General features: G+C 41.7%; 1 protein-coding gene across 2 annotated transcripts in view; it reads right to left on the bottom strand.

The window, feature by feature from the left end:
• Positions 1-22,731, bottom strand: part of FGF14 (fibroblast growth factor 14) — a 649,969-nt gene continuing 627,238 nt past the window's right edge. Inside the window, exons 4-5 of one of the 2 annotated variants that reach the window (XM_069602442.1) lie at positions 3,599-3,797; positions 1-2,092 (exon numbers count right to left, since the gene is read on the bottom strand). In XM_069602442.1, the coding sequence (XP_069458543.1) occupies positions 1,956-2,092; positions 3,599-3,797 (336 nt within the window). In that variant the 3' untranslated portion in view covers positions 1-1,955. The remainder of the gene's footprint in view (positions 2,093-3,598; positions 3,798-22,731) is intronic. The other variant, XM_069602443.1, reaches the window with a different exon arrangement.

Genomic DNA, 22,731 nt, shown 5'->3' on the forward strand with positions numbered 1-22,731 from the left:
TTAAATTGATAGTAAATCTTTAATCAGCTAAGCAGGCCAAAATTGTTAAAGGCTGGGCAAAGGCTGTCATGGAGACTTAGGAAAGCAGTGACAAAATAATTTCCCAGTAAATACAGTGCAGATGGGAGAAAATGGCGACTGGGTCATCCTTCCACATGGAAAATAACAAGAGGCCAGTACATGGATACCACATATAGTTTTCTATAAATGAGGTTCAGTTTGGTCTCAATTAACTGTTCAGAGGAGAAAAACATTGAAATTTATTAAGTATACACAGTTAACAAATATATTTCCAAACAGTTTAGTATCAAACATTTTGAAACTCTTTAGAGCCAATGGTGAACATTTTGCATGGTTTCTTCACTGTGGAGTCAACTGTTCCTGGACTTTCTCAGTTGCTGTCTTCCCTAAGCTCAGAATTCAGCAGTTGGAAATCCCAAAGGAAGTTAAGAAAGCAAAATCAAACAAAAGCAAGAAAAAAAAAAAAAATATATATATATATATATATCAGATGGACTGAAAACCTGATATTTGAAAGTGTTGGTTTGCCTTTATTTTTAATCTAGAATAATTCAACAGACTGCATTCTGAGATCATGGCAAGGCACCTCTAATTCAGCTACAGGGCCACATGGACCCCAGAAGCTGAGTCAGAGGTATGGACCGGTGAAAAACACAGTACCTGACTCAGCATGCTGAGCTGAAAAAAATACTTTTTTTTTTTTTCTAATGTGTCCGGTTTAAAAACTTGTCATTAAACACCAAAAATATTAAAGTCTAATTTATAACTAACATTTGCATTGCTGCTGCAGGAAAGTACACAACAGCCGCCTTGCCCATGCTCTGCCGAGTGTGAGTGGAACGCAGCCCAAATCGGGGACGGTGTTAAGTTTGGTTCATTAAAAACAGGAAGGATTCTTTATCTGAAATGGATTTAGGTAGCGCAATTCTTGTAGGTTGTTAATCATTGATTTTTTTTTCCTTTTTTTTTTTCCCAAATAATGAGGATTCATAGATGAAAAATGAACCTTAATCAGGCCTACAAGGCCTACAGAGTTCTTTTGACCCACTTTCTCAAAAACCAGTGGGTCTTGCTCGCTGGGCAAGGCAAATGTTACCATTACCAGTAAGCTTGTGATATGTATAAAACACACACACACACACACACAAAGAAACTAAAGGGGATGTCAAACCCAGATCATAGAGCGCTTCCCATGACCGCGTTTGACCCCGTTTCTCAGCCCGGCCGCGCGGGCCTCGGGAGCACAGTATCTGCTTCTGGACGGGGCGTATATGTGTGTTTCATCAGTAGTGTGAGCCGGAGACCACAGTCCTAATCTTTATAGATGCAATTTGTCATAATAGGTTTAGAAGCCTTTCTGTTTCCCTGATCGCTCTCCCAACTAAGCCAACTGCGACAAGTTAAGATTGAGAGGAACACCATCCCTACAAAAGGTCATAGACAGTAGAGCCAGCAGCCCTGGAAAAAATAAACGGGAAGAAGAGAACTCCAGAATAGCACGGGTTTACAGCATCTAACTAGAAATTTACTCAAGAGTATCTGTGTGCTACAAAAATCGAACTGAAACACATGGATTTCGCCGAAACGGGACTCAAAAAGGAATATGGGTAGCTGTCAGCAGGCAAGGTGTCGAGTGGACTCGTGAAGGAGGTCATTCACATGAAGTGTCACAGTCACAGAAAAGATATTAAAAAGGCATTCCATATCTGGTAGGGCATTCCATGGTCTGAGTTGAGCTGGTTGTCCAGGTGTCTTCTTGTCGGGGGCGCCACGCGTTGAGATTTATCCACTTGCAACCAAGGAGTTCGGGCCAGCGGGGAGCAGCCTACCCCCAGCGGCTCCTGGGCCCCCGGAGGAAGCGGGAGGGTCTGGCCGGGATAAATGGCTCAACGGCGCTCGGGGGCGAGTCAGTCACAACACCTGTGAGGGTCTGGCTATGTCGTCTTACTTTTGTTGACTGGTTTGCCTCCATTCATGATGGCCGACGCGCTCGTGCTTTTACTCGGCGTCACCCCGGCCTTCGGGACCGTTTCTCCGACGTCATGCAAAGATGGTTCTCGGTACATGGCAACTAGTGATGGGGACGGGGGAGGAGGGCAGAAAAGGAGATGTTACCTGGTTAGGTTCATGCACAGACCTCCGCTGGAGGCCCAGTCTTTTTTCCCGGAAGTCGAGTAATCCCATCTAGAGGGAATTCCTGTTTTAAAGCAGTAAAAACCAGCCCCTGAACAGAAAGCATGACTTCCTTTTGCATTTTCCAGTTTTGTGTCTCCAAACCGTGCACGTCAGTGTGCCTGGATTTTTGTCGAGGAGAGAAGGTTTAAATGGGGGCCATAGAGACACACACACACACACACACACACACACACACGCCACAGAAAGTATATGAGAATGGCAAGCATTTAATCCAGTTCTCTTTGTTCAGTGAGAAAAAGTCAGACCTTCCTCCCACTGCTGCTGCTGCTAAGTCACTTCAGTCATGTCGACCCTACATGCTGTCAACACATGGACATTCATCTTCTCCAGTCTAGGTCTTTAGGTCATTAAATTCAAACTCTCAAGTGATTAAAAAGCAACATGATCATCCTATGTCAGCTTCAAAGCCATACAAAGCAACAGGCAAAGCCAGAACCTTCTGGAGCTCATTGTTTAGATTTTCTCTCCTGCCAGTCAAGCACAGACCCCTTAAATAACTGAAGGTAAGTGTGAGACGCTTTATATTTGTATGTCTCATTTTCAAATGTAATACTGAATATCTGTAATTAATATCCTATAAGGCAGATGTCGGAGAAGGCAATGCACCCCACTCAAGTACTCTTGCCTGGAAAATCCCATGGACAGAGGAGCCTGGTAGGCTGCAGTCCATGGGGTCACTAAGAGTCGAATATGACTGAGGGACTTCTCTTTCACTTTTCACTTTCATGCATTGGAGAAGGAAATGGCAACCCACTCCAGTGTTCTTGCCTGGAGAATCCCAGGGACGGGGGAGCCTGGTGGGTTGCCATCTATGGGGTCGTACAGCGTCAGACACGACTAAGGCAACTTAGCAGCAGCAGTAGCAGCAAGGTAGATGTGCCGAATGGCAAGAGGATCACTAGGACTGACATCCCAGGAGGCTCCAAGGAATTGAGTAGTATCTGGTGACATTACTGATTCCAATAGTTCGTGTGGTTTTGTTAGAAAAGGAACCTAGGGAATCCTGGGAAAGGAACTTTCAGACTGACTGGTGCTTAGGGAGAACGAACTGACTTAGAATCTTCTGCCATCAGAAACACAAGTGAATTAGAGCTGCCCAACCTACTTTTAGGGTTTTGAAATCTGATGTTTTATGAAGATACCTTATGTTTCATTAGGATGAATCACCATATGCATTTATACACACATACACTTATATACAGTAACATATACAAATCTTAAGTGCACAATATAAGTAGACACCTGTGGGGCCACCACCCAGAGCAAGGTGAGAGATATTTCCAGCCTCCCACGAGGTTCCCTTGTGGCCATGGCAGAGTCATGGATGTGGGAGATAAACATGTAATACATCTGATCAGGATAATGTGCACATGACACTCACCTTCCAATGGCTTGGGTAGAAAATGAGCTGCTGGTTTGGTTTTCTTTACTCTGTTTCCTTTCATAACTTGCCCTTCTTTATTCAATCCCAAAAACCAGGCTCTGCCAGATTCCTGTTGTCTGTACAGCATAGATGAGTAGATTACATAATAGTTTTCAAAAACAGATTCTTTAAACTTGCACTCAGGGGTAAAAAGTTCCTGTTGAGAGAAAAGGAAGAAATGAAGGTTAGAGGAAGGGATGGGAGCTTCCTTGTGTTTCCTCTTCCTTCTTGCAGAAACTCGTCTAGGATAGCCAACCAGGCAGCACTCGGGCATGGATGACCAGATGTTCCTCTTCCTATAGGTGTTAACTTTTATCAACATACAATGTGTTGAGAAGAAGTTGCTACTTTGGGGGAAAAATATATATATATGTACATATGTATGGGGCTTCACAGGTGGTGTTAGTGGTGGAAATCCGGCCTGCCAACGCCAATGGAGGAGAAGTAAGAAACGTAGGTTCGATCCCTGGGTTGGGAAGATCCCATAGAGAAGGAAATGGCAACCCACTCCAGGATTCTTTCCAAGAGAATCCCATGGACAGAGGAGCCTGGGTGGCTACAGTCCATAGGGTCGCAAAGAGTTGGACACAACTGAACTGACTTAGCACACATTCATGTACGTATGTATGTATATAGGCAAAATTATGGATGTCTTCTAATTAGAAAATAGAAGACAGGAGCAATAGTATTCCGTTGAACAGGATACAATTCAAGCAGGGTATAACCAGAAACAGCACGATAAAGTACCACCCTGTGCATGCCTTTGTGCTAAGTTGCTTCAGTCGTGTCCAACTATGTGGGACCCCATGGACTGTAGCCCACCAGGCTCCTCTGTCCCTGGGATTCTCCAGGCAAGATTACTGGAGTGGGTTGCCATGCCTTCCTCCAGGTGGTCTTCCAGACCCAGGGGGCAAACCCATATCTCCTTTGTCTCCTGCATTTTCAGGTGGTTTTGTTTTTTTTTTTTTTTTTACCACTAGTGCCACCTGGGAAGTCCAGCACCCTATATTCACAATACATTTAAGAAATAATAATAATATTGGGTTGGTCAAGAGGTTACTTTAGGTTTTTCTGTAACATCTTATGGAAAAACCCAAATGAACTGTTTGGCCAAACCTCTAAAAGATTTATTGAAGGTATTTGCTAACCTATTTTCAATATTTCTGTAGGAATTATTATTACATGATAATCTAACAGTTTCCAGTTGTTCACTGGATCACCTCTATTACAGGATGACATGTTTTACCTACAAAGAGGGAAACTGACACCTAAAACTAAACCCCTGACAATCAGTTGGCACACAAACTAGCCCCTGAAGCTGAGGCCAGGGGTCATGGTCTGGAGCCCCCCTGGAACTCTTCAAGAGAACCATCAATAGCTGTTATGACTAAATTCCACCCCACCTATTTTGAAACAGCACAATGAGTTAACATGACTTTCAACACCAAGATCTGCATCAACTGATGAATAACACACAGTTGCTACTTTAAAATTATTAATATTACAAATATTCATAGATGAGTTTTACATACTTCTAGAAGTTAACCTACAAAAGCATTTCTGATAGACTTCTTTGAAAAATAATTTTAAAATTCCACCTTCCTAGATGCATATCATGGAAGTCACTTAACTAGCTTTTGTGGCTATTTTATATAGGCTCAACACTGTGCTATTCCATATTTATGAAATACAGATGCAAAGTAGACCTTTATTGTCATTATCTTTTTGAAAATATCACATATTTAAATTTTTTTTCACCTTAGTAGATTTTTATGACTGCTGAAAAATGGTAACTTTGTTTTCTTTTAAAGAAGTTATTTTCTATACACATTCAGAAAAACACATCATTTAGGATCTAAAAAAATAAAACCTTTAAGAGTTAAAATTATGCTAACCATAATAAGGGGTATGACATTGTTTCCTGTAGAAATGGTCTTTAAGTATTTCCCATGAGAGTGTTAATTATCAAGTGGTGTCTCTTGCAGGAAACAATTTATCCAGAGTGCGCCATAACTTTAATTCAATGAAAGTTAAATTGTTTTCCAAGGGGAACAGGTTTTGTTAATGGCAGATGCTTCTCATGACAAAGATGACAGCTCCAGTGATTAATCTGATGAGATTAAAATAGCAGAAAGATAGGTTTAGCCCCTCCCAAAGGAATTTATGTAGCCCCCATTTGAATAAGGTACCATCTGAATAAATGTTCTGGTCTTCCACTAAGTTTTATTTCTCCAAATTTCCTATTAGTTCTCTCACTAGTAAGTGATAACCTTGGCAAGTCAATCTCCAGGCCCTGAACAGAAGACTGATAAAAGGGTTCAAGTTCACACATTTGTGGTGAGGTAAGGAAAATAAAATGGAATGTTCTAAATCTGGCTTATCCTCAAAATATTAATAAATATAATATTGGTTGAACATGGATCTTCTGGGACAAACAGATTAGAATTTGGCATGTCCTTTGTCATTTTATTGAGACAAGCCAAGGCATCCAAAGGGCTTCCCTGGTGACTCAGAGGGTAAAGAATCTACCTGCAATGCAGGAGACCCAGTTTCAATCCCTGGGTCAGGAAGACTGCCTGGAGAAGGGAAGGGTAACCCACTCCAGTATTCTTGCCTGGAGAATTCCATGGACACAGAAGTCAGGTGGACTACAGTCCATGGAGTTGCAAAGAGCTGGACACGACTGAGCGACTAACTCTTTCACTTCACTTTCAAGGCGTCCAAGCATAAAAATAAAACCTAAAGCAGGTTTTATTGTTAAAAATCTGTCTTAGAATCGACTGGGAGTGGGTTTGGTAAAGGCTGACCAAGTTGATCATTCAGGCAGGGAGAGGAGCTGGCACCTGCTGGCTAAGATACTGGGTGTCTACCCAGAGTCTTTCCTTATTAAGACAATCATAGAAGACTGATCTTAATCTCCAGGAAGACTGACCTCCAGCTTTCGAAATGCAGGTCCACAGAGTAGTCAACCCTCCCTTACATGGATCCAATCCCTACTGCTGTGATGTATGAAAGATGGAGGATGCTGCTTGCCTTGCAATGGCAGTTAGAAATGTATGGTTTCTACTCTAAATTGACGAAGTTGAATATGAAAGATAATGAAGATGTTTATTCTCAGAGTGTACCTCAGTATGGTGGTGCTAGCGGTAAAGAACCCGCCTGCCAATGCAGGAGACAGGAGACATGGGTTCAACTCCTAGGTTGGGAAGATCCCCTGGAGGAGGGCATCACAGCCTACTCTAGTATTCTTGCCTGGGGAATCCCATGGACAGAGGAGCCTGGTGGGCTACAGTCCATAGGGTCACACAGAGTCAGACACGATTAAAGAGACTTAGCAGGCACCTTAGCATACCTCTGACACTAAGTCTTTTTAGATACAATGTTTGCATCTTAGGACTCCGAGGAAGTCAATAACACATCTTTTATGCAAGCTGTGGCAGTGACTTCACAGGGAGGTGATTCAGTCTTCCACATTAGAGCCAAAGCTTTCAGGCAGTTGTGCTGGTAGAGACTGGTTGGTACTTTTTCACCCTTCTTTATTCTTGGTTAAATAATTACTGTGTATACACATACTCACACGCACACACACACTACATTTAAGGCTACTATTGTCTAATGCTCTTTGCTAGACTTTCAGAGAAGTTAATCTGCTCATGAAATACTGGAGTTGAAAACAACCCCCCTCATTCTCAGGAGAACTGGTAGGATTAATGGAAACTGAGATTGGTAACTACTCATAAGGGACAAATATACTTTTAATTTGCAAATGGAAGATAGAATAACAGTGAACAACATCTGCGGATCCAGACCGCCTGGCGTCAACCCTGACCCTACTCCTTCCTTGCTGGGTGTCCTGGGGAAAGTTACTCAATCTCTGGGCTTCAGTATTCTCATCTCTAAAATGGGTACAAAAATCACAGGATAAGGAACTTCCCTGGTGGTCCAGTGATTAAGAATCCACCTGCCAGTGCAGGGGACACAGGTCCTATTCCTGGTCCAGGAAGATCCCACATGGCATAGAGCAACTAAGCCTCTGTACCACAATTACTGCAGCTCAAGCAGCTAAAGCCTGAGCTCCAGAACAAGAGAAGCCACCTCAATGAGGAGCCCAGGCACCCACAACAAAGAGTAGCCCTCACTCGCAGTAACTAGGGAATTCCATGTAGCAACAAAGACCCAGCACAGCCAAAAATAAATAATAAATAACTAAATAAATAGTCACAGAATAACAGGATGGTTGGAGGAACTGAGCGACACCATTGCTGACTCTGGACTCTTTCTTAGATCTTGAAGCTGACCAAGTACAACACTTGCAGGCCTGCTGGGTCCAGCCCAGCAGAGCACATGTGAGGATAAATGCCCCTCCCTTAGTCTCGGAGTTGAGCAGACAGATGGAGTGGCAGGAAAGATGAGTTCTCATTGGAAAACAAAAGCCTTAGATCTTTAGTGATCTGGTTTTCAAGGAATAAAAAACCCTGGATTTCTAGATAAAAATCTCCTGTGTATGTTGGCAACTGTTTGTTTTTTCCTGCTTTTGTTTTTCAGTATAGTGTGTATCAAGGATCTGAGATGCCCCCTGAACACATCAATTTGAGACCCCCAGTGTGGACCGGCAAAAGAAGAGCTCAGGAAGGAAGGAACCCCAGGAGGCTTGTCAATACAGCCCTAACCTGATGGATGGTTTTTAAACGATTGAGCAATACCAAGATTGTGCCAGTGAGACATTCTACAGCTGGCAATGATAATATGAGAAGACGTATTTAAGTCTAAGCTCAGCTATAAACTCTTTGAAACTGCCAAAATGAAATAGATAAGGAGTTTGGTATGTCTTTTTCTCCTCCTTCCAGACTATATTTAGAGCCACCAACACTGCCACAGCAAAAATCAACAGCGATAGAGTCCCAGCAGAAGCTTAAATATTAATCTGTAACTTTGCCAAACGAAATCATCAAATCACAGAAGAGAAAAAACACAACAATGAAACAAAATTTCATATCTCCTTTTCTGTTGTGCTTGTTTTGAAAGGAAAGCACCATCTGTGGTGTACTTATTATCTTAACAGTAGCAGCAGAATTCCTCTTTGGAGGGAAACGTCTTTGTTTAGGAAAATACCGTGATGGGCCATTTGCATGCAGCAAGCTAGGCTTCTCCCATCAGAATGAGAGAAAGGGGTGGGGGGAAATAGAGGACCCAGGCTCCACAGTTTGTAACCAATGAATAAGCAATAAACCCAGATAACTCAGCATAATCATAACCTAATAGCTAACAGTAACCTTGAGAATCTGACTCAGTGGTTGGCAAACTACAGTCCATGGGCCAAATTGGTGCTACAAAGTTCAGAGGAGAGTTGAGATTGCATGACCTGAAGAAACTGCAGTATTTACTGAATGGTCCTTGGCTAAAAAATTTTGCCAACTCTCATCTAAAGGTAAATTTCGAGGACTTTCCAACCTAGGGAATTGAGGGAGGGGTCATTAAGCTAGTTGCGAATATTTCCAAACGAAGTCTGGATTGCACTGATTTCCATATATACAAATGCAGACCATTTGAATCAGTATTTTCATCAGTGTTTCAGCCCTGGAAAAGCCTTTACGGTACGTTTTGGGTCCGGGCTTCCTGTGAGAGTGCTTGGCTATGTCATAGTCCGCAATCCATTGAGTTCCTGAATCTCTTTTGTTTTTGTCTCTGACTATATTAAAAACTGTTGTTTTGTTGCTTAGTCACTAAGTCGTGTCTGACTCTTTCCAACTCTGTGGACTGTAGCCCACCAGGCTCCTCTGTCCATGGGATTCACCAAGTAAGAATGGGTTGCTATTTCCTCCTCCTGGGGATCTTCCCGACCCAGGGATCAAATCTCAGTCTCCTGCATTGGCAGGCAAATTTTTTTTACCACTGAGCCACCAGGGAAGCCCTCCTGTTACTATACAGAACAAATTAATAAATGATCATGAAATTTTAGTAAATATTGATTCAGTTCAGTCAGTTCAGTCGCTCAGTCATGACTGACTCTTTGCGACCCCATGAACTGCAGCACGCCAGGCCGCCCTGTCCATAACCAGCTCCTGGAGTCCACCCAATCCCATGTCCATTGAGTCGGTGATGCCATCCAACCATGTCATCCTCTGTCGTCCCCTTCTCCTCCTGCCCTCAATCTTTAAATTGGCATTATTCATAAGCTTGCTATTATTTTTATGATTAGAATAAAAATTTATTAAAGCAAGAAAATGGAAACAAATATATTTACAGTGTATCTTTAAATAAGAAGCTTTAAGATTGTAATTAAAATATGTGGGAACTGGTTCTATAATGTTAAATCTGTTTTCTCCATAATATAGACATGAATAAATTCCTAAAATAATAATGCTTGCAACATGAACAGATGGTATCAGTGCTATAAATATTAGCAAAACTACCACAAAATAAATATGCTTAAAGAAGTATTAACCCAACCATATACCATTCTCACAATTTGTTATGGCTTAAAAATGGATGCCTAATAATACTACTAACAATGTCATTATTGTGTTAATAACACAGGGCTTCCCAGTTGGTGCTAGTGGTAAAGAATCTGCCTGCCAATGCAGGAGACACAGGTTTGATCCCTGGGTCAGGAAGAGCCCCTGGAGAAGGAAATAGCAACTCAGTCCAGTATTCTTGCCTGGAGAATTCCATGGACAGAGGAGCATGGTGGGCTACAGTCCACAGGGTCACAAACAGTCGGACACAACTGAGAGACAGAGTATGCATAATTACAGATAACACTTAACTTGTGTGTAATTCTGTACCAAGGACTTTTCTATACATTCACCTAATCAAGTAACCCACACTATAATCTATGAGATCGGTACTATTAGTACCCTCATTTTAGAAATGAAGAAACGGAGCCCAGAGGGGTTAAGCAATTTGCCCAAGTACATTTATTTTCATTAAGATGACTAATTTAGCTATTCCTATCCATTTATCATTCAACTGAAGAGAGGTACTTTATTTACAAGTTTAATCTTTTTTTTTAGTTTTTTTTAATTTATAGTTTGCTTTTAATTGTAGGATAATTACTTTACAATAGTGTGATGGTCTTTGCCATACATCAATGTGATCAGTTGCAAAAAATGGGCTGAATTCTTCACCCTCCCCTGAATCAAAGGTCTTCAGCAAGTCATTTGACTTGTCTTCTCACTGTGAGCTAGGGGGGAGAGGGCAGAGGCTTGTCAGGCGCGTGTTCAGTTGGGTTTGCCCTCTCAGTCTCTCCACTGTGCTGAGAACACGCTGGGCTTGCCTGCTGGAGGAGGGACACGTGGACGATAGCCAAGTTGCCCAACTTAAAGTAGCTTGTTTCCAGACAAGTGATCAGGTGCTACCAACATCGACAGACCCACCTAGCCCAGCCCCATATGACTCTGGATGCACAAGCATTAATTACACATTTAATTGTTCTATCCTACTTCCGCGGCCATTGGTGGCTACCTGGTATCATTAAGGAATTGATAACCCATACAGATCGTTATTTACTCAGTGAGAACACAGAAAGTATATACCTTAGGGCTTTCTTGGTGGCTCAGTGGTAAAGAATTCACCTGCCAATGCAGGAGACATGGGTTCAATCCCCTTCCAGGAAGATCCCACATGCCTCGGAGCAACTAAGTCTGTGCACCGCAGTGGAGCCAGTGTTGTGGTGTTGAGCCAATGTTTTAGAGGCCAGGACCGCAACTACTGAAGCCCAAGCACCCTAGAGCCCATGCTCCTCAAGAGTAGCCACCGAAACGAGAAGCCCAAACACCACAACCAGAGAGCAGTCCCCGCTCAACGCAGCTAGAGGAAGACCCGCAGGGCAATGACGATCCAGCATGGTCAAACCAAACAGGCAAGATTATTTTTTAAAATGTACCTTATACAGCTACTCTTTATCTACATCTAACTACGGGTGAAAACAAATATAAATGGAAAATACTAATAACTGATATATGCTATCACTTTGGCAGAAGAGTCACATGTCTTAGGATATAATTGTTAAGGGGGGGAAAAGTAGAATAAAAGAGTTAAAAACAAGAACAAGAACAAGAACAAGAACAAAATACATGGGAATACTTAAAATGAATCTCTTCTCCTCTTCACCCAAGGCATATACACCTTCCCCAGCCACTGAATGATTGAAAAAACATTTGTACATGCCTCTACAAGCTTTTTCTACTTTCTTTCCTTTAAGCTCCACTTTAAGTTAGAACTTCCCATAAAACTTTTTGTGTGTGTTTGCATTGTGGATTTTTCCTAATAAAAATGCTCAGTCAAAAACCACTCGCATAAATAAAAACCAAACCACACAGATAATCAAAAGTATCATTTATCCAACCTATAAAATACAAGCTTCCATAGAAAAATGAACTAGAAGTAGGTTCTGAAATACTCCTAAGATATCATATTTGTTGAAAAATACTAACCTATATTGAGCTTTATGATTTTTAGAGCCCACTCACATATATTTTGATTCAACAGTACAGTTAAAAATGCTTTGAGAAGAAGAATAGCATGATCCCATGTCAGAGGTGATGATTTTAAGACTCTGAGGGCTTAGGTCCTCATAAGCAATGGATTAAGATGCTTTCATGTCTATTTGTATGATAATTTGTGTACATACTGCTGCTACTGAGCAATATTTATTAAAAACAACAACGTTGAAAATATGAGCCAAAGGTAAGGGATTTCCCCCTCACCCAGAATATCAAATAAATCATCTTACTGGAATAAAAGAGGTCAGTAATAAAAAACTACCAACACTAACAAAAAGGAAAAAGAACCATCATCAACATGAAAGTGTGGAATACAGAAGGCACTCACGCGGTACTGAAATGAAAACCCAAAGATTGTTTTCCTTTGCTTTTATACTATTAGCTGGAAACACACTGGCCATGAGTCCCCAGATTCTGGTTGCAAGTTGTTTGATAATTCCAAAGGATACACAAAAGGGCAGATAAACACCACTGAAGAGAAGGGTCAGGAGAGTCAGAAAAGAGGTGAGAAAAGAGCCACACTTTGTGAGAAGAAGAGTGACCAACGAGAGGAAAATGTCAGCCTATTGGCTAAACGACTTTACCCAGATGAAGGCAACACCACGAAGCTCAATCCTGCTGTGGGTTTAATTATATAATTAGCACTGAGTTATTTTCATGTTATATGATGAATTTTACAGGCAAAAGTAAATTGTTTTACTTTCCAGGTTGTTGATTGAGAGTATGACACTAGGAAATGGGAATAATGGAAAAGGTCAGGTTTCATTCCAATCCCAAAGAAAGGCAATGCCAAAGAATGCTCAAACTACCTCACAATTGCACTCATCTCACACGCTAGTAAAGTAATGCTCAAAATTCTCCAAGCCAGGCTTCAGCAATACATGAACCGTGAACTCCCTGATGTTTCAGCTGGTTTTAGGAAAGGCAGAGGAACGAGAGATCAAATTGCCAACATCCGCTGGATCATCGAAAAAGCAAGAGAGTTCCAGAAAAAACATCTATTTCTGCTTTATTGACTATGCCAAAGCCTTTGACTGTGTGGATCACAACAAACTGTGGAAAATTCTTCAAGAGATGGGAATACCAGACCACCTGACCTGCCTCTTGAGAAATCTGCATGCAGGTCAGGAAGCAGCAGTTAGAACTGGACATGGAACAACAGACTGGTTCCAAATAGGAAAAGGAGTACATCAAGGCTGTATATTGTCACCCTGCTTATTTAACTTCTATGCAGAGTACATCATGAGAAATGCTGGGCTGGAAGAAGCACAAGCTGGAATCAAGATGGCTGGGAGAAATATCAATAATCTCAGATATGCAGATGACACCACCCTTATGGCAGAAAGTGAAGAGGAACTAAAAAGCCTCTTGATGAAAGTGAAAGAGGAGAGTGAAAAAGTTGGCTTAAAGCTCAACATTCAGAAAACGAAGATCATGACATCTGGTCCCATCACTTCATGGGAAATAGATGGGGAAACAGTGGAAACAGTGTCAGACTTTATTTTTGGGGGCTCCAAAATCACTGCAGATGGTGACTGCAGCCATGAAATTAAAAGACGCTTATTCCTTGGAAGGAAAGTTATGACCAACCTAGACAGCATATTCAAAAGTAGAGACATTACTTTGCCTACAAAGGTCCGTCTAGTCAAGGCTATGGTTTTTCCTGTGGTCATGTATGGATGTGAGAGTTGGACTGTGAAGAAAGCTGAGCACCGAAGAATTGATGCTTTTGAACTGTGGTGTTGGAGAAGACTCTTGAGAGTCCCTTGGACTGCAAGGAGATCCAACCAGTCCATTCTGAAGGAGATCAGCCCTGGGATTTCTTTGGAAGGAATGATGCTAAAGCTGAAGCTCCAGTACTTTGGCTACCTCATGTGAAAATTTGACTCATTGGAAAAGACCCTGATGCTGGGAGGGATTGTGGGCAGGAGGAGAAGGGGACGACCGAGGATGAGATGGCTGGATGGCATCACGGACTCAATGGGACTCGATGGACGTGAGTTTGGGTGAACTCCGGGAGTTGGTGATGGACAGGGAGGCCTGGCGTGCTGCGATTCATGGGGTCGCAAAGAGTCAGACATGACTGAACTGAACTGAACTGATATTATTTAAAATTGATCAAAATGTATATATACATATACACACACATATGAAAAAGGAAAGGGTTAGTCACTCAGTCATGTCCAACTCTTCGTACAAATGCTAAACTTTCTGTCCTAGATATTACATAATAAATTTGAAAGTTTAAATACTGTGAACACACATGGTAACAAGTTTCCATTATTCTGCACTTAATAATGTCTAAATCCATTGTCAACTGGATAAATACATGCATGAAATTTAGGCATTATATTCTGGCCAGTCACTGTTCTTGACCTAGAGATACAACTATGAGCAAAAATGATATAATCAGTAGTCTTAAGGCATGATGGTCTAGTAGAGGAAACAGTTACACTATTGATCATATCATTACAAATAAGAAATTCTTACAAGAAAAGGAGTTATTTCTGTGAGAACACATAATAAACAAGCCTGACCTAGCCTGAATGGGTAAGGAGAAAACATTGAACTCCGAGCTAAGTGAGTTAGCTAGGCTTAGAGCAGGCTAAGGGCTTCAGCAGGAAAGAATCTGCCTGCATTCAGGAGACTCCGGTTCAGTCCCTGGGTGGGGAAGATCCCCTGGAGAAGGAAATAGCAACCCACTTCAGTATTCTTGCTGGGAAATCCCATGGACAGAGGAGCCTTGAGGGCTACAGTCTGTGGGGTTGCAAGAGTGGGCTATGACTTAATGATTAAACAACAACAAAGCAGGATGAAGAATATTCCTGGAGGGACTTCCCTGGTGGTCCAGTGGTTAAGACCTCACCTCCCAATGCAGGGAATGAAAGTTCAATCCCTGGTTGGGGAGCTGAGATCACACATGCCTCGTGGCCAGAAAACCAAACCATAAAACAGTAGTAATATTGTAAAAAATTCAATAACGACTTTAAAAACGGACATTAAAAGTAAAAACTTAAAAAGTACATTTCTGGTAAGGGTGACAATCACGTGCAAAGGGCCTGGGGCAGGAGCAGACACAGATTTTAGAGGACAAAAATAAAACTGAAATTGGAATGCAGAGTGTGAAAAAGACAGGAGTAAGAGCTGGGCTCTAGGTGCTAAACATGTGCCAGACTGGGTGGTCCCATGAAGAGTGTGGGGCTTTCCCTAAAAGCAATGGAGGAGCGTTAAAAGTTTTTATGCAGGAGCATGTCAAAGGCAGGTAAGCATTTGGAAAGACCACTCTGGCGAAACTGTGAAGAATGGATAAGAGAGCCAGTTTGGATTCAAGGATGCTGGCTGTTCACTTCAGTACCAGGCGTGGATGTCAACAATGGAGACAGAGAGAAAAGGGCAGTTTGGGGAAATATTTAGGAGGTCAAATGGTCAGGACCCTGTGACTGTACATGGTGGCTAAGGGAGAAAGAATGTCAAGCACAACATGTAGGTTTTTTGCTTATGGAACTGGATGACATTTGGTGTGTGTTCACTGCTGTTTTTGAAAGGTCAAATACTGTAGTTCTTGGGCAAAATAAAGCTTCTGTGTATAATGTAAGTTTGCATGGTGCTTTCTGTCCTTTTATAGGATATTATTTCAACTATTTAGAGAGTAACTTTCCACAATGTTTTATTTAAATCAGTTACCTTAGGTACTAAGGACTTGTTTGTAGGTATGCCACAGTGTGTGTTTTCAAGAGTTTCAGTTTCATATTAGTAGAGAGGATCAATATTACATTCAGTTCAGTTCAGTTCAGTCGCTCAGTTGTGTCCAACTCTTTGCGACCCCATGAATCGCAGCACGCCAGGCCTCCCTGTCCATCACCAACTCCCGGAGTTCACCCAAACTCACAGTCCATTGAGTCAGTGATGCCATCCAGTCATCTCATTCTCTGTCATCCCCTTCTCCTCCTGAACCTAATCCCTCCCGGCATCAGGGTCTTTTCCAATGAGTCAACTCTTCATATGAGGTGGCCAAAGTACTGGAGCTTCAGCTTTAGCATCATTCCTTCCAAAGAAATCCCAGGGCTGATCTCCTTCAGAATGGACTGGTTGGATCTCCTTGCAGTCCAGGTGACTCTCAAGAGTCTTCTCCAACACCACAGTTCAAAAGAATCAATTCTTCGGCGCTCAGCTTTCTTCACAGTCCAACTCTCACATCCATACATGACCACAGGAAAAACCATAGCCTTGACTAGACGGACCTTTGTTGGCAAAGTAATGTCTCTACTTTTCAATATGCTATGTAGGCTGGTCATAACTTTCCTTCCAAGGAGTAAGTGTATTTTAATTTCATGGCTGCAGTCACCATCTGCAGTGATTTTGGAGCCCCCCAAAATAAAGTCTGACACTGTTTCCACTGTTTCCCCCTCTATTTCCCATGAAGTGATGGGACCAGATGCCATGATCTTCATTTTCTGAATGTTGAACTTTAAGCCAACTTTTTCACTCTCCTCTTTCACTTTCATCAAGAGGCTTTTTAGTTCCGCTTCACTTTCTGCCATAAGGGTGGTGTCATCTGCATGTCTGAGGTTATTGATATTTCTCCCGGCCATCTTGATTCCTTGTGCTTCTTCCAGCCCACCATTTCTCATGATGTACTCTGCATAGAAGCTACATTAGCCTTCACAAAACAGAGCTTCCTGTGTTGTGCTGAATGCCTGAGAGGCAGAGTCTAGAAGCGTGCATGTCATTTGCAGTTGTTCAGTCATTTGTAACCCTATTGCTGTTGCTATTTAGTCGCTAAGTTGTGTCCGACACTTTGCAACCCCATGGATTGCAGCACGCCAGGCTTCCCTGTCCTTCACTATCTCCCAGAGCTTGCTCAAACCCATGCCCATTGAGTCAGTGATGCCATCCAACCATCTCATCCTCTTTGGCCCCTTCTCTCTTGGCTTCAATCTTTGCAGCCCCATGGATGATGCAATAGCCAATCCTGCCTCAAAGAAGGGGATAAGCTTTTTTAATGTTATGCTATTTAGCTAGATTTTGAAAACTGAGTCAGAGTTTGTAAAAGTGAAGAAGAAAGATAAAAACAGCCAATTGGGAAGGAAAAGAACTGTATTTTAGAAATTATAAGAAGCTCTTTGAGGTAGGGGTCCTGGATGAGAGTGGTTGGAAGCTAAGCTCTGTGTGGAGAACTGAAGCTGGAAGACAGAAAATCATATTGGCCATGCCGTGGGATTGAGACTTTCTAATAAGCAAAGATGAGCTCCAGAGATGTCCAAGAAAACAGATGATGTCCTGAGAATGTGTTTTCAAAAGATAACTGACCGTGTGATCCAGCAACTATGTTCCTTGCTATCTTACCCAGATGAGCTGAAATTTGCATCCTCGCAGAGACCTGCATAAGATGTTTATAGAGACTTTATTTGTAATTCCCAAATATGGGGAGCAACCAAGGTGGCTTTCCATAGGTGGATGTATAAGCAAACTGTGGTAAATCCATATGCCAACTACACATGGGCGCTTGCCAAGAGCATTTGCCATCTGCCTCTGCGGAGGCTGAATCCTGAGATGCTGCAGCTGCTGACCTTCAACTTGTCCTGAAGGGAGTTCAGTGTGGAGAATGAGGCTCTTTGTGTTCCAGGAAAACTGGTGGAATAGGTCTTTAGATAGTTACATATTTTCAGGAACTGATTTCATGAGCCCAATCCTTGCATTTTCTCATATTTAGAGGAACACTAAATGCCTTCATGGTGACATCAGCTCCTTGAAACTAGCAGAAAACCTTTTTATAAGATAAGTGCTTGATTGCATGAACTGCCCCTTCACCTAAATCACATATAAATATGTCCCTCCCCCTTGCCTCTTTGGAGCAGTTCCTCAGAACTGTCTGAGATGCTGTCTCCTGGGCAGCAGTCCTCATTTTGCCCCCAAGTAAAACTTAACTTACAACTTTCACGTGGTACATCTTTTTTAGTCAACACACACAATGGAATATTATTCAGCAATAGAAAGAAATGATCAAGTCTTGGGGTATCTTAAATGCCTGTTAGTAAGTGAAAGAATCCAATCTGCAAAGGATGCTTAGTGTATGATTCCAACTCAATGACATTCCTGAAGAGGCGAAATTATGGAGAGAGTAAAAAGATCATTGGCAGTGAAATTATCGATATGATAATGATACATTATCTAGATGACATTGTATATGTCCTATATTTACCAATATCCATAGAATGTACAACACAAAGAGTAAATTCCAACGTAAACTATGGACTTTAACTCATAATGCTTATATGCTTGCATTCTCAGTTGTTCAGTTGTGTCCAACTCTTTTGCGGCCACATTGAGTGTAGCCCACGAGGCTCCTCTGTCCATGGGATTTCCCAGGCAAGAATGCCGGAGCGGGTTGCCATTTCCTCATCCAGGGGATCTTCTCAACCCAGGAATCAAACCCACCTCTCCTGTGTCTCCTGCATTGACAAGCAGATTCTTTCCCACTGAGTCACCTGGGAAGCCCTTAGTTTATAGTAGTATACCAATATCAGTTCATCAATTATAAAATATGTACTATAGTAATCTTAGATGCTAATAATAAGGGAAACTTTTTAGGGGTGGGGGTAACTTGGAACTCTACTTTCTGATTACTTTTTCTGTAAACCTAAAACTCCTTAAAAAGAAAGATAACTCAGAGTGGAGGAGGGTTTTAGTCCAGGGGCAGAGATTTACAGGTTCTAAATAGGTTCTCCCTTTAATGTCTTAATAAATTCCACATTAGGAATCACTTACAATTATGCATTGAGGATGCTGTATTAACATTTCTCAGGGGCAGTGGTTGAATATCCAGATTGAAGAAGCAAAAATGAAATCTCTAGATCAGTGATGGGCAAACTGCAGTCCCCAGGCAAAGTGTTATTAGCACACAGCCAAATCCACTAATTTACTTATTGCCTTTACTATTTTTGAGCTTAGTAGCTGATTTGTAGCAAATGAGACAATATGACTCACAAACCTAAAACATTCATCTGGCCCTTTACAGAATAAGTTTGCCAGCCCCTGTGTTAGATTCGTATTGGGACTGGCTGAATATGTATGGCCTTCATGGGATTCCCTCATTTCAAAAGAAATCATATTGAGATACAAGAACCTTCTCAGAAAAAGAAAAAAATCCGTTTGCTGACAGATCCCTCTGAGAATATCTGAGATTTGGAGATATGATTCTGGAGAAAGTTTTCCAGCCAACAAACTTATGGCTACCGAAGGGGAAGGAGGGATAAATTAGGAGTCTGGGATTGGCAGATACAAGCTACTATGTACAAAAGAGATAAACAACAAGGTCCTACTCTATACTATGGCACAGGGAACAATACTTCATATCCTATAGGTAACGGAAAGGAATATGAAAAGAAAATATAAATTGGTTTTTCCATAAGGTCATAACCATAGCTCAGTGGTAAAGAATCTACCTGCCAGTGCAGGAGATACAGTTTCAGTCCCTGTTGGGAAGATCCCCTGGAGGAGGAAATGGCAACCCACTCCAGTATTCTTGCCTGGGAAATCCCGTGGGCTGAGGAGCCTAGCAGGCTACAGTCGATGGGGTCACAAAGAGTCAGTACATGTATCACAGAATCACTTTGCTGTACATCAGAAACTAACACAACATTGTAAATCAACTGTACTTCATTTTTTAAAAGTCTCATTTTGAGGCTGAATGCTATGGTCATTCCACCTTAGAGATGAGTCGTATGTCTCTTAGGCTGTTTGTCTGCATCCCTGAGCTGCAGGGTCTAAGAACCCAGGTCATCGCTTAGGCTCCCGGCAGGCAGGGGCTGGTCCAGAACGCTGCTTTCTGAAGAATCAGCATCTCAGGGCAGACGGCTGGCGAAATGGTTGGTGACTCAAAGGCCATCTGAATACTCTGCCTCCTCCCGCCTCAAGGTAACTATGATCAGGTAAAACAATGTATCCAGAAGAACCTTCTTTGTTGTCAAGAGTTCTGCCCAGAGCGTATAGTTTTCCCTGCTGCCCTCTCCGTTTCAATGATTTCAATCCTTTTATACCATATAATTGGGGCTTCCTAGGTGGCTGCTGCTGCTGCTGCTGCTGCTAAGTAGCTTCAGTCGTGTCCGACTCTGTGCGACCCCATAGACGGCAGCCCACCAGGCTCCGCTGTTCCTAGGTGGAGCTAGTGGTGAAGGACTTGCCTGCCAGTGCAGGAGACATCAGAGACACAGGTTCGAGCCCTGGGCTGGGAAGATCCCTTTGAGGAGGGAATGGCAAACCACCCCAGTATGCTTGCCTCGAGAACCTCATGAACTGTATAAAAAGACAAAAAGATAAAACTCCATACTACCCACCCTCCTCAGTTCAGTTCAGTTCAATTCAGTTCATTTCAGTCACTCAGTCGTGTCCGACTCTTTGCAACCCCATGAATCACAGCACGCCAGGCCTCCCTGTTCATCACCATCTCCCGGAGTTCACTCAGACTCACGTCCATCGAGTCAGTGATGCTATCCAGTCATCTCATCCTCTGTCATCCCCTTCTCCTCCTGCCCCCAGTCCCTCCCAGCATCAGAGTCTTTTCCAATGAGTCAACTCTTCGCATGAGGTGGCCAAAGTACTGGAGTTTCGGCTTTAGCATCATTCCTTCCAAAGAAATACCCTCGTATATTTCCTTCTAGCTAGCTTTCTTTATGTCCATTTATTACCTCTTAAAATTTACCTTAAATAGGAAGAATCAAAACGGTTAGCTAAAAATACATACATGAAGTCTTCAACTTTCAAGGAATTCAGACAAACTTGGCCAATCTAATCTTAAACTGGGGTGAGAATTGAAGGCTGCCTGATGAGTTGCTCTTATACGCACAGGAGCTGTTAAATCTTAACAGGGATAGACAAATAGGCAAACTAGTCATATCGTTTAGTCATAGTTACGACTGGAAGGCAAGTCTGAGAGGCACCACCATAAGGTGATTAAATCGTGTGTGCTTCCTCTAACTCCAATTTGCAAATGAGAGTTTAGGTCCATCATCTTTAGGCTTTGGTGGTGATAAGAGTGTATGTTTACACAACACTCCACAGAATTTTCAAGAACGCCTTCTATAGTTTTAAAGTGGGAGTTGTTTATTTCGTGGAGAAATACCTAATTTTAAACATAGGATGCCTGATTTTAAACATAAAATTATGCATGAACTTGCAATGCCTGAGAATTACAAGAGCAGAGTAGTTCTTACCAATTGTATATAAAAACATATGCAATTAACAGAGAGACACTGTTTTAGTACGAAGTCACAGCAGGCTTATTTTTCAGAGAAGAAAGCTTTCACTTCAGGCTGTGTTCTCTTCTTTGGAGAGGATAAAAAATGATAAAAAAAAAAAAAAACCCACCACCCCTCCTTCAAGGAAACACTTCTTCCAGAACAATCTCTTCTCATAAACTTAGATACAAGATAAAAACTGACTCAGATGAACTCATGCCACATAAAACCCTTTCTTTGTGTTTTAATCCTTTTAATTTTATAAGGCAGTGTTTTTCTGTTTATAGAAGTGTACAAAAATTAAAATCATTTGTATGTCAGAACCCATGTTTAATTACTGTGGTCTTCTGCATGAGATTAATTTATTTCATTGGTAGGATAGCTATCCTGGGCTCTAGAAACATTCTTTAGAATAGTTTGAGAAAAGAAGCAAATATCAGTAAAATCTACATATTTTAATAGAATTGGCATTATGCTATGCTAAGCTTTTCTTTTCTGGTAAAAATTATTAAAAATTAAATTAGTATGTAAAACAGTCAGAATACATAAATGTTACTTGAATTCAGTGCTGCAAAAAGTTGAGTTTACTTTAAATGCAACAAAAAGATATTTACTAAGATGACTTTTCAAATAACCCTGAATGCTGATGTTTAATTGAAAGATTTTTAGTGGTTATTAATCCCCGAGGACTATTATATGTCGTCATGTATGGATCCAGTAGTCATGTATGGATGCGAGGGTTGGACCATAAAGAAAGCTGGGTGCTGAAGAATTGATGCTTTTGAACTGTGCTTGGAGAAGATTCTTGAAAGTCCCTTGGACTGCAAGGAGATCCAACCAGTCTGTCCTAAAGGAGATCAGTCCTGGGTGTTCATTGGAAGGACTGATGTTGAAGCTGAAACTCAAGTACTTTGGCCACGTGATGCGAAGAGGTGACTCATTTGAAAAGACCCTGATGCTGGGAAAGATTGAAGGGGACAACAGAGAATGAGATGGTTGGATAGCATCACTGACTCAATGGACATGAGTTTGAGTAAACTCAGGGAGTTGGTGATGGACAGGGAGGCCTGGCGTGCTGCAGTCCATGGGGTTGCCAAGAGTCAGATTCGACTGAATGACTAAGCACAGCACTTTCTAATATTTACACATATTTTAGTTCTTAAATCTAAACTATGAAAGGGAAATCAAATCTGGTGTTCAATACTAATTTCTTCGGGTTTGATCTAAACTGACTCTCTGATCACAGTCTGAATATCTCTGTTGAGCTCTTATTCTGTGGTATCTAGAAAATCTGTTTGTCTTATTTTAAAATCATCAAATGGAACTTATAACAAAATCCCATTGGCCTTGG

The sequence above is a fragment of the Ovis canadensis genome, chromosome 10, assembly GCF_042477335.2.
Source record: "Ovis canadensis isolate MfBH-ARS-UI-01 breed Bighorn chromosome 10, ARS-UI_OviCan_v2, whole genome shotgun sequence".
Classification (NCBI taxonomy): Eukaryota; Metazoa; Chordata; class Mammalia; order Artiodactyla; family Bovidae; genus Ovis; species Ovis canadensis.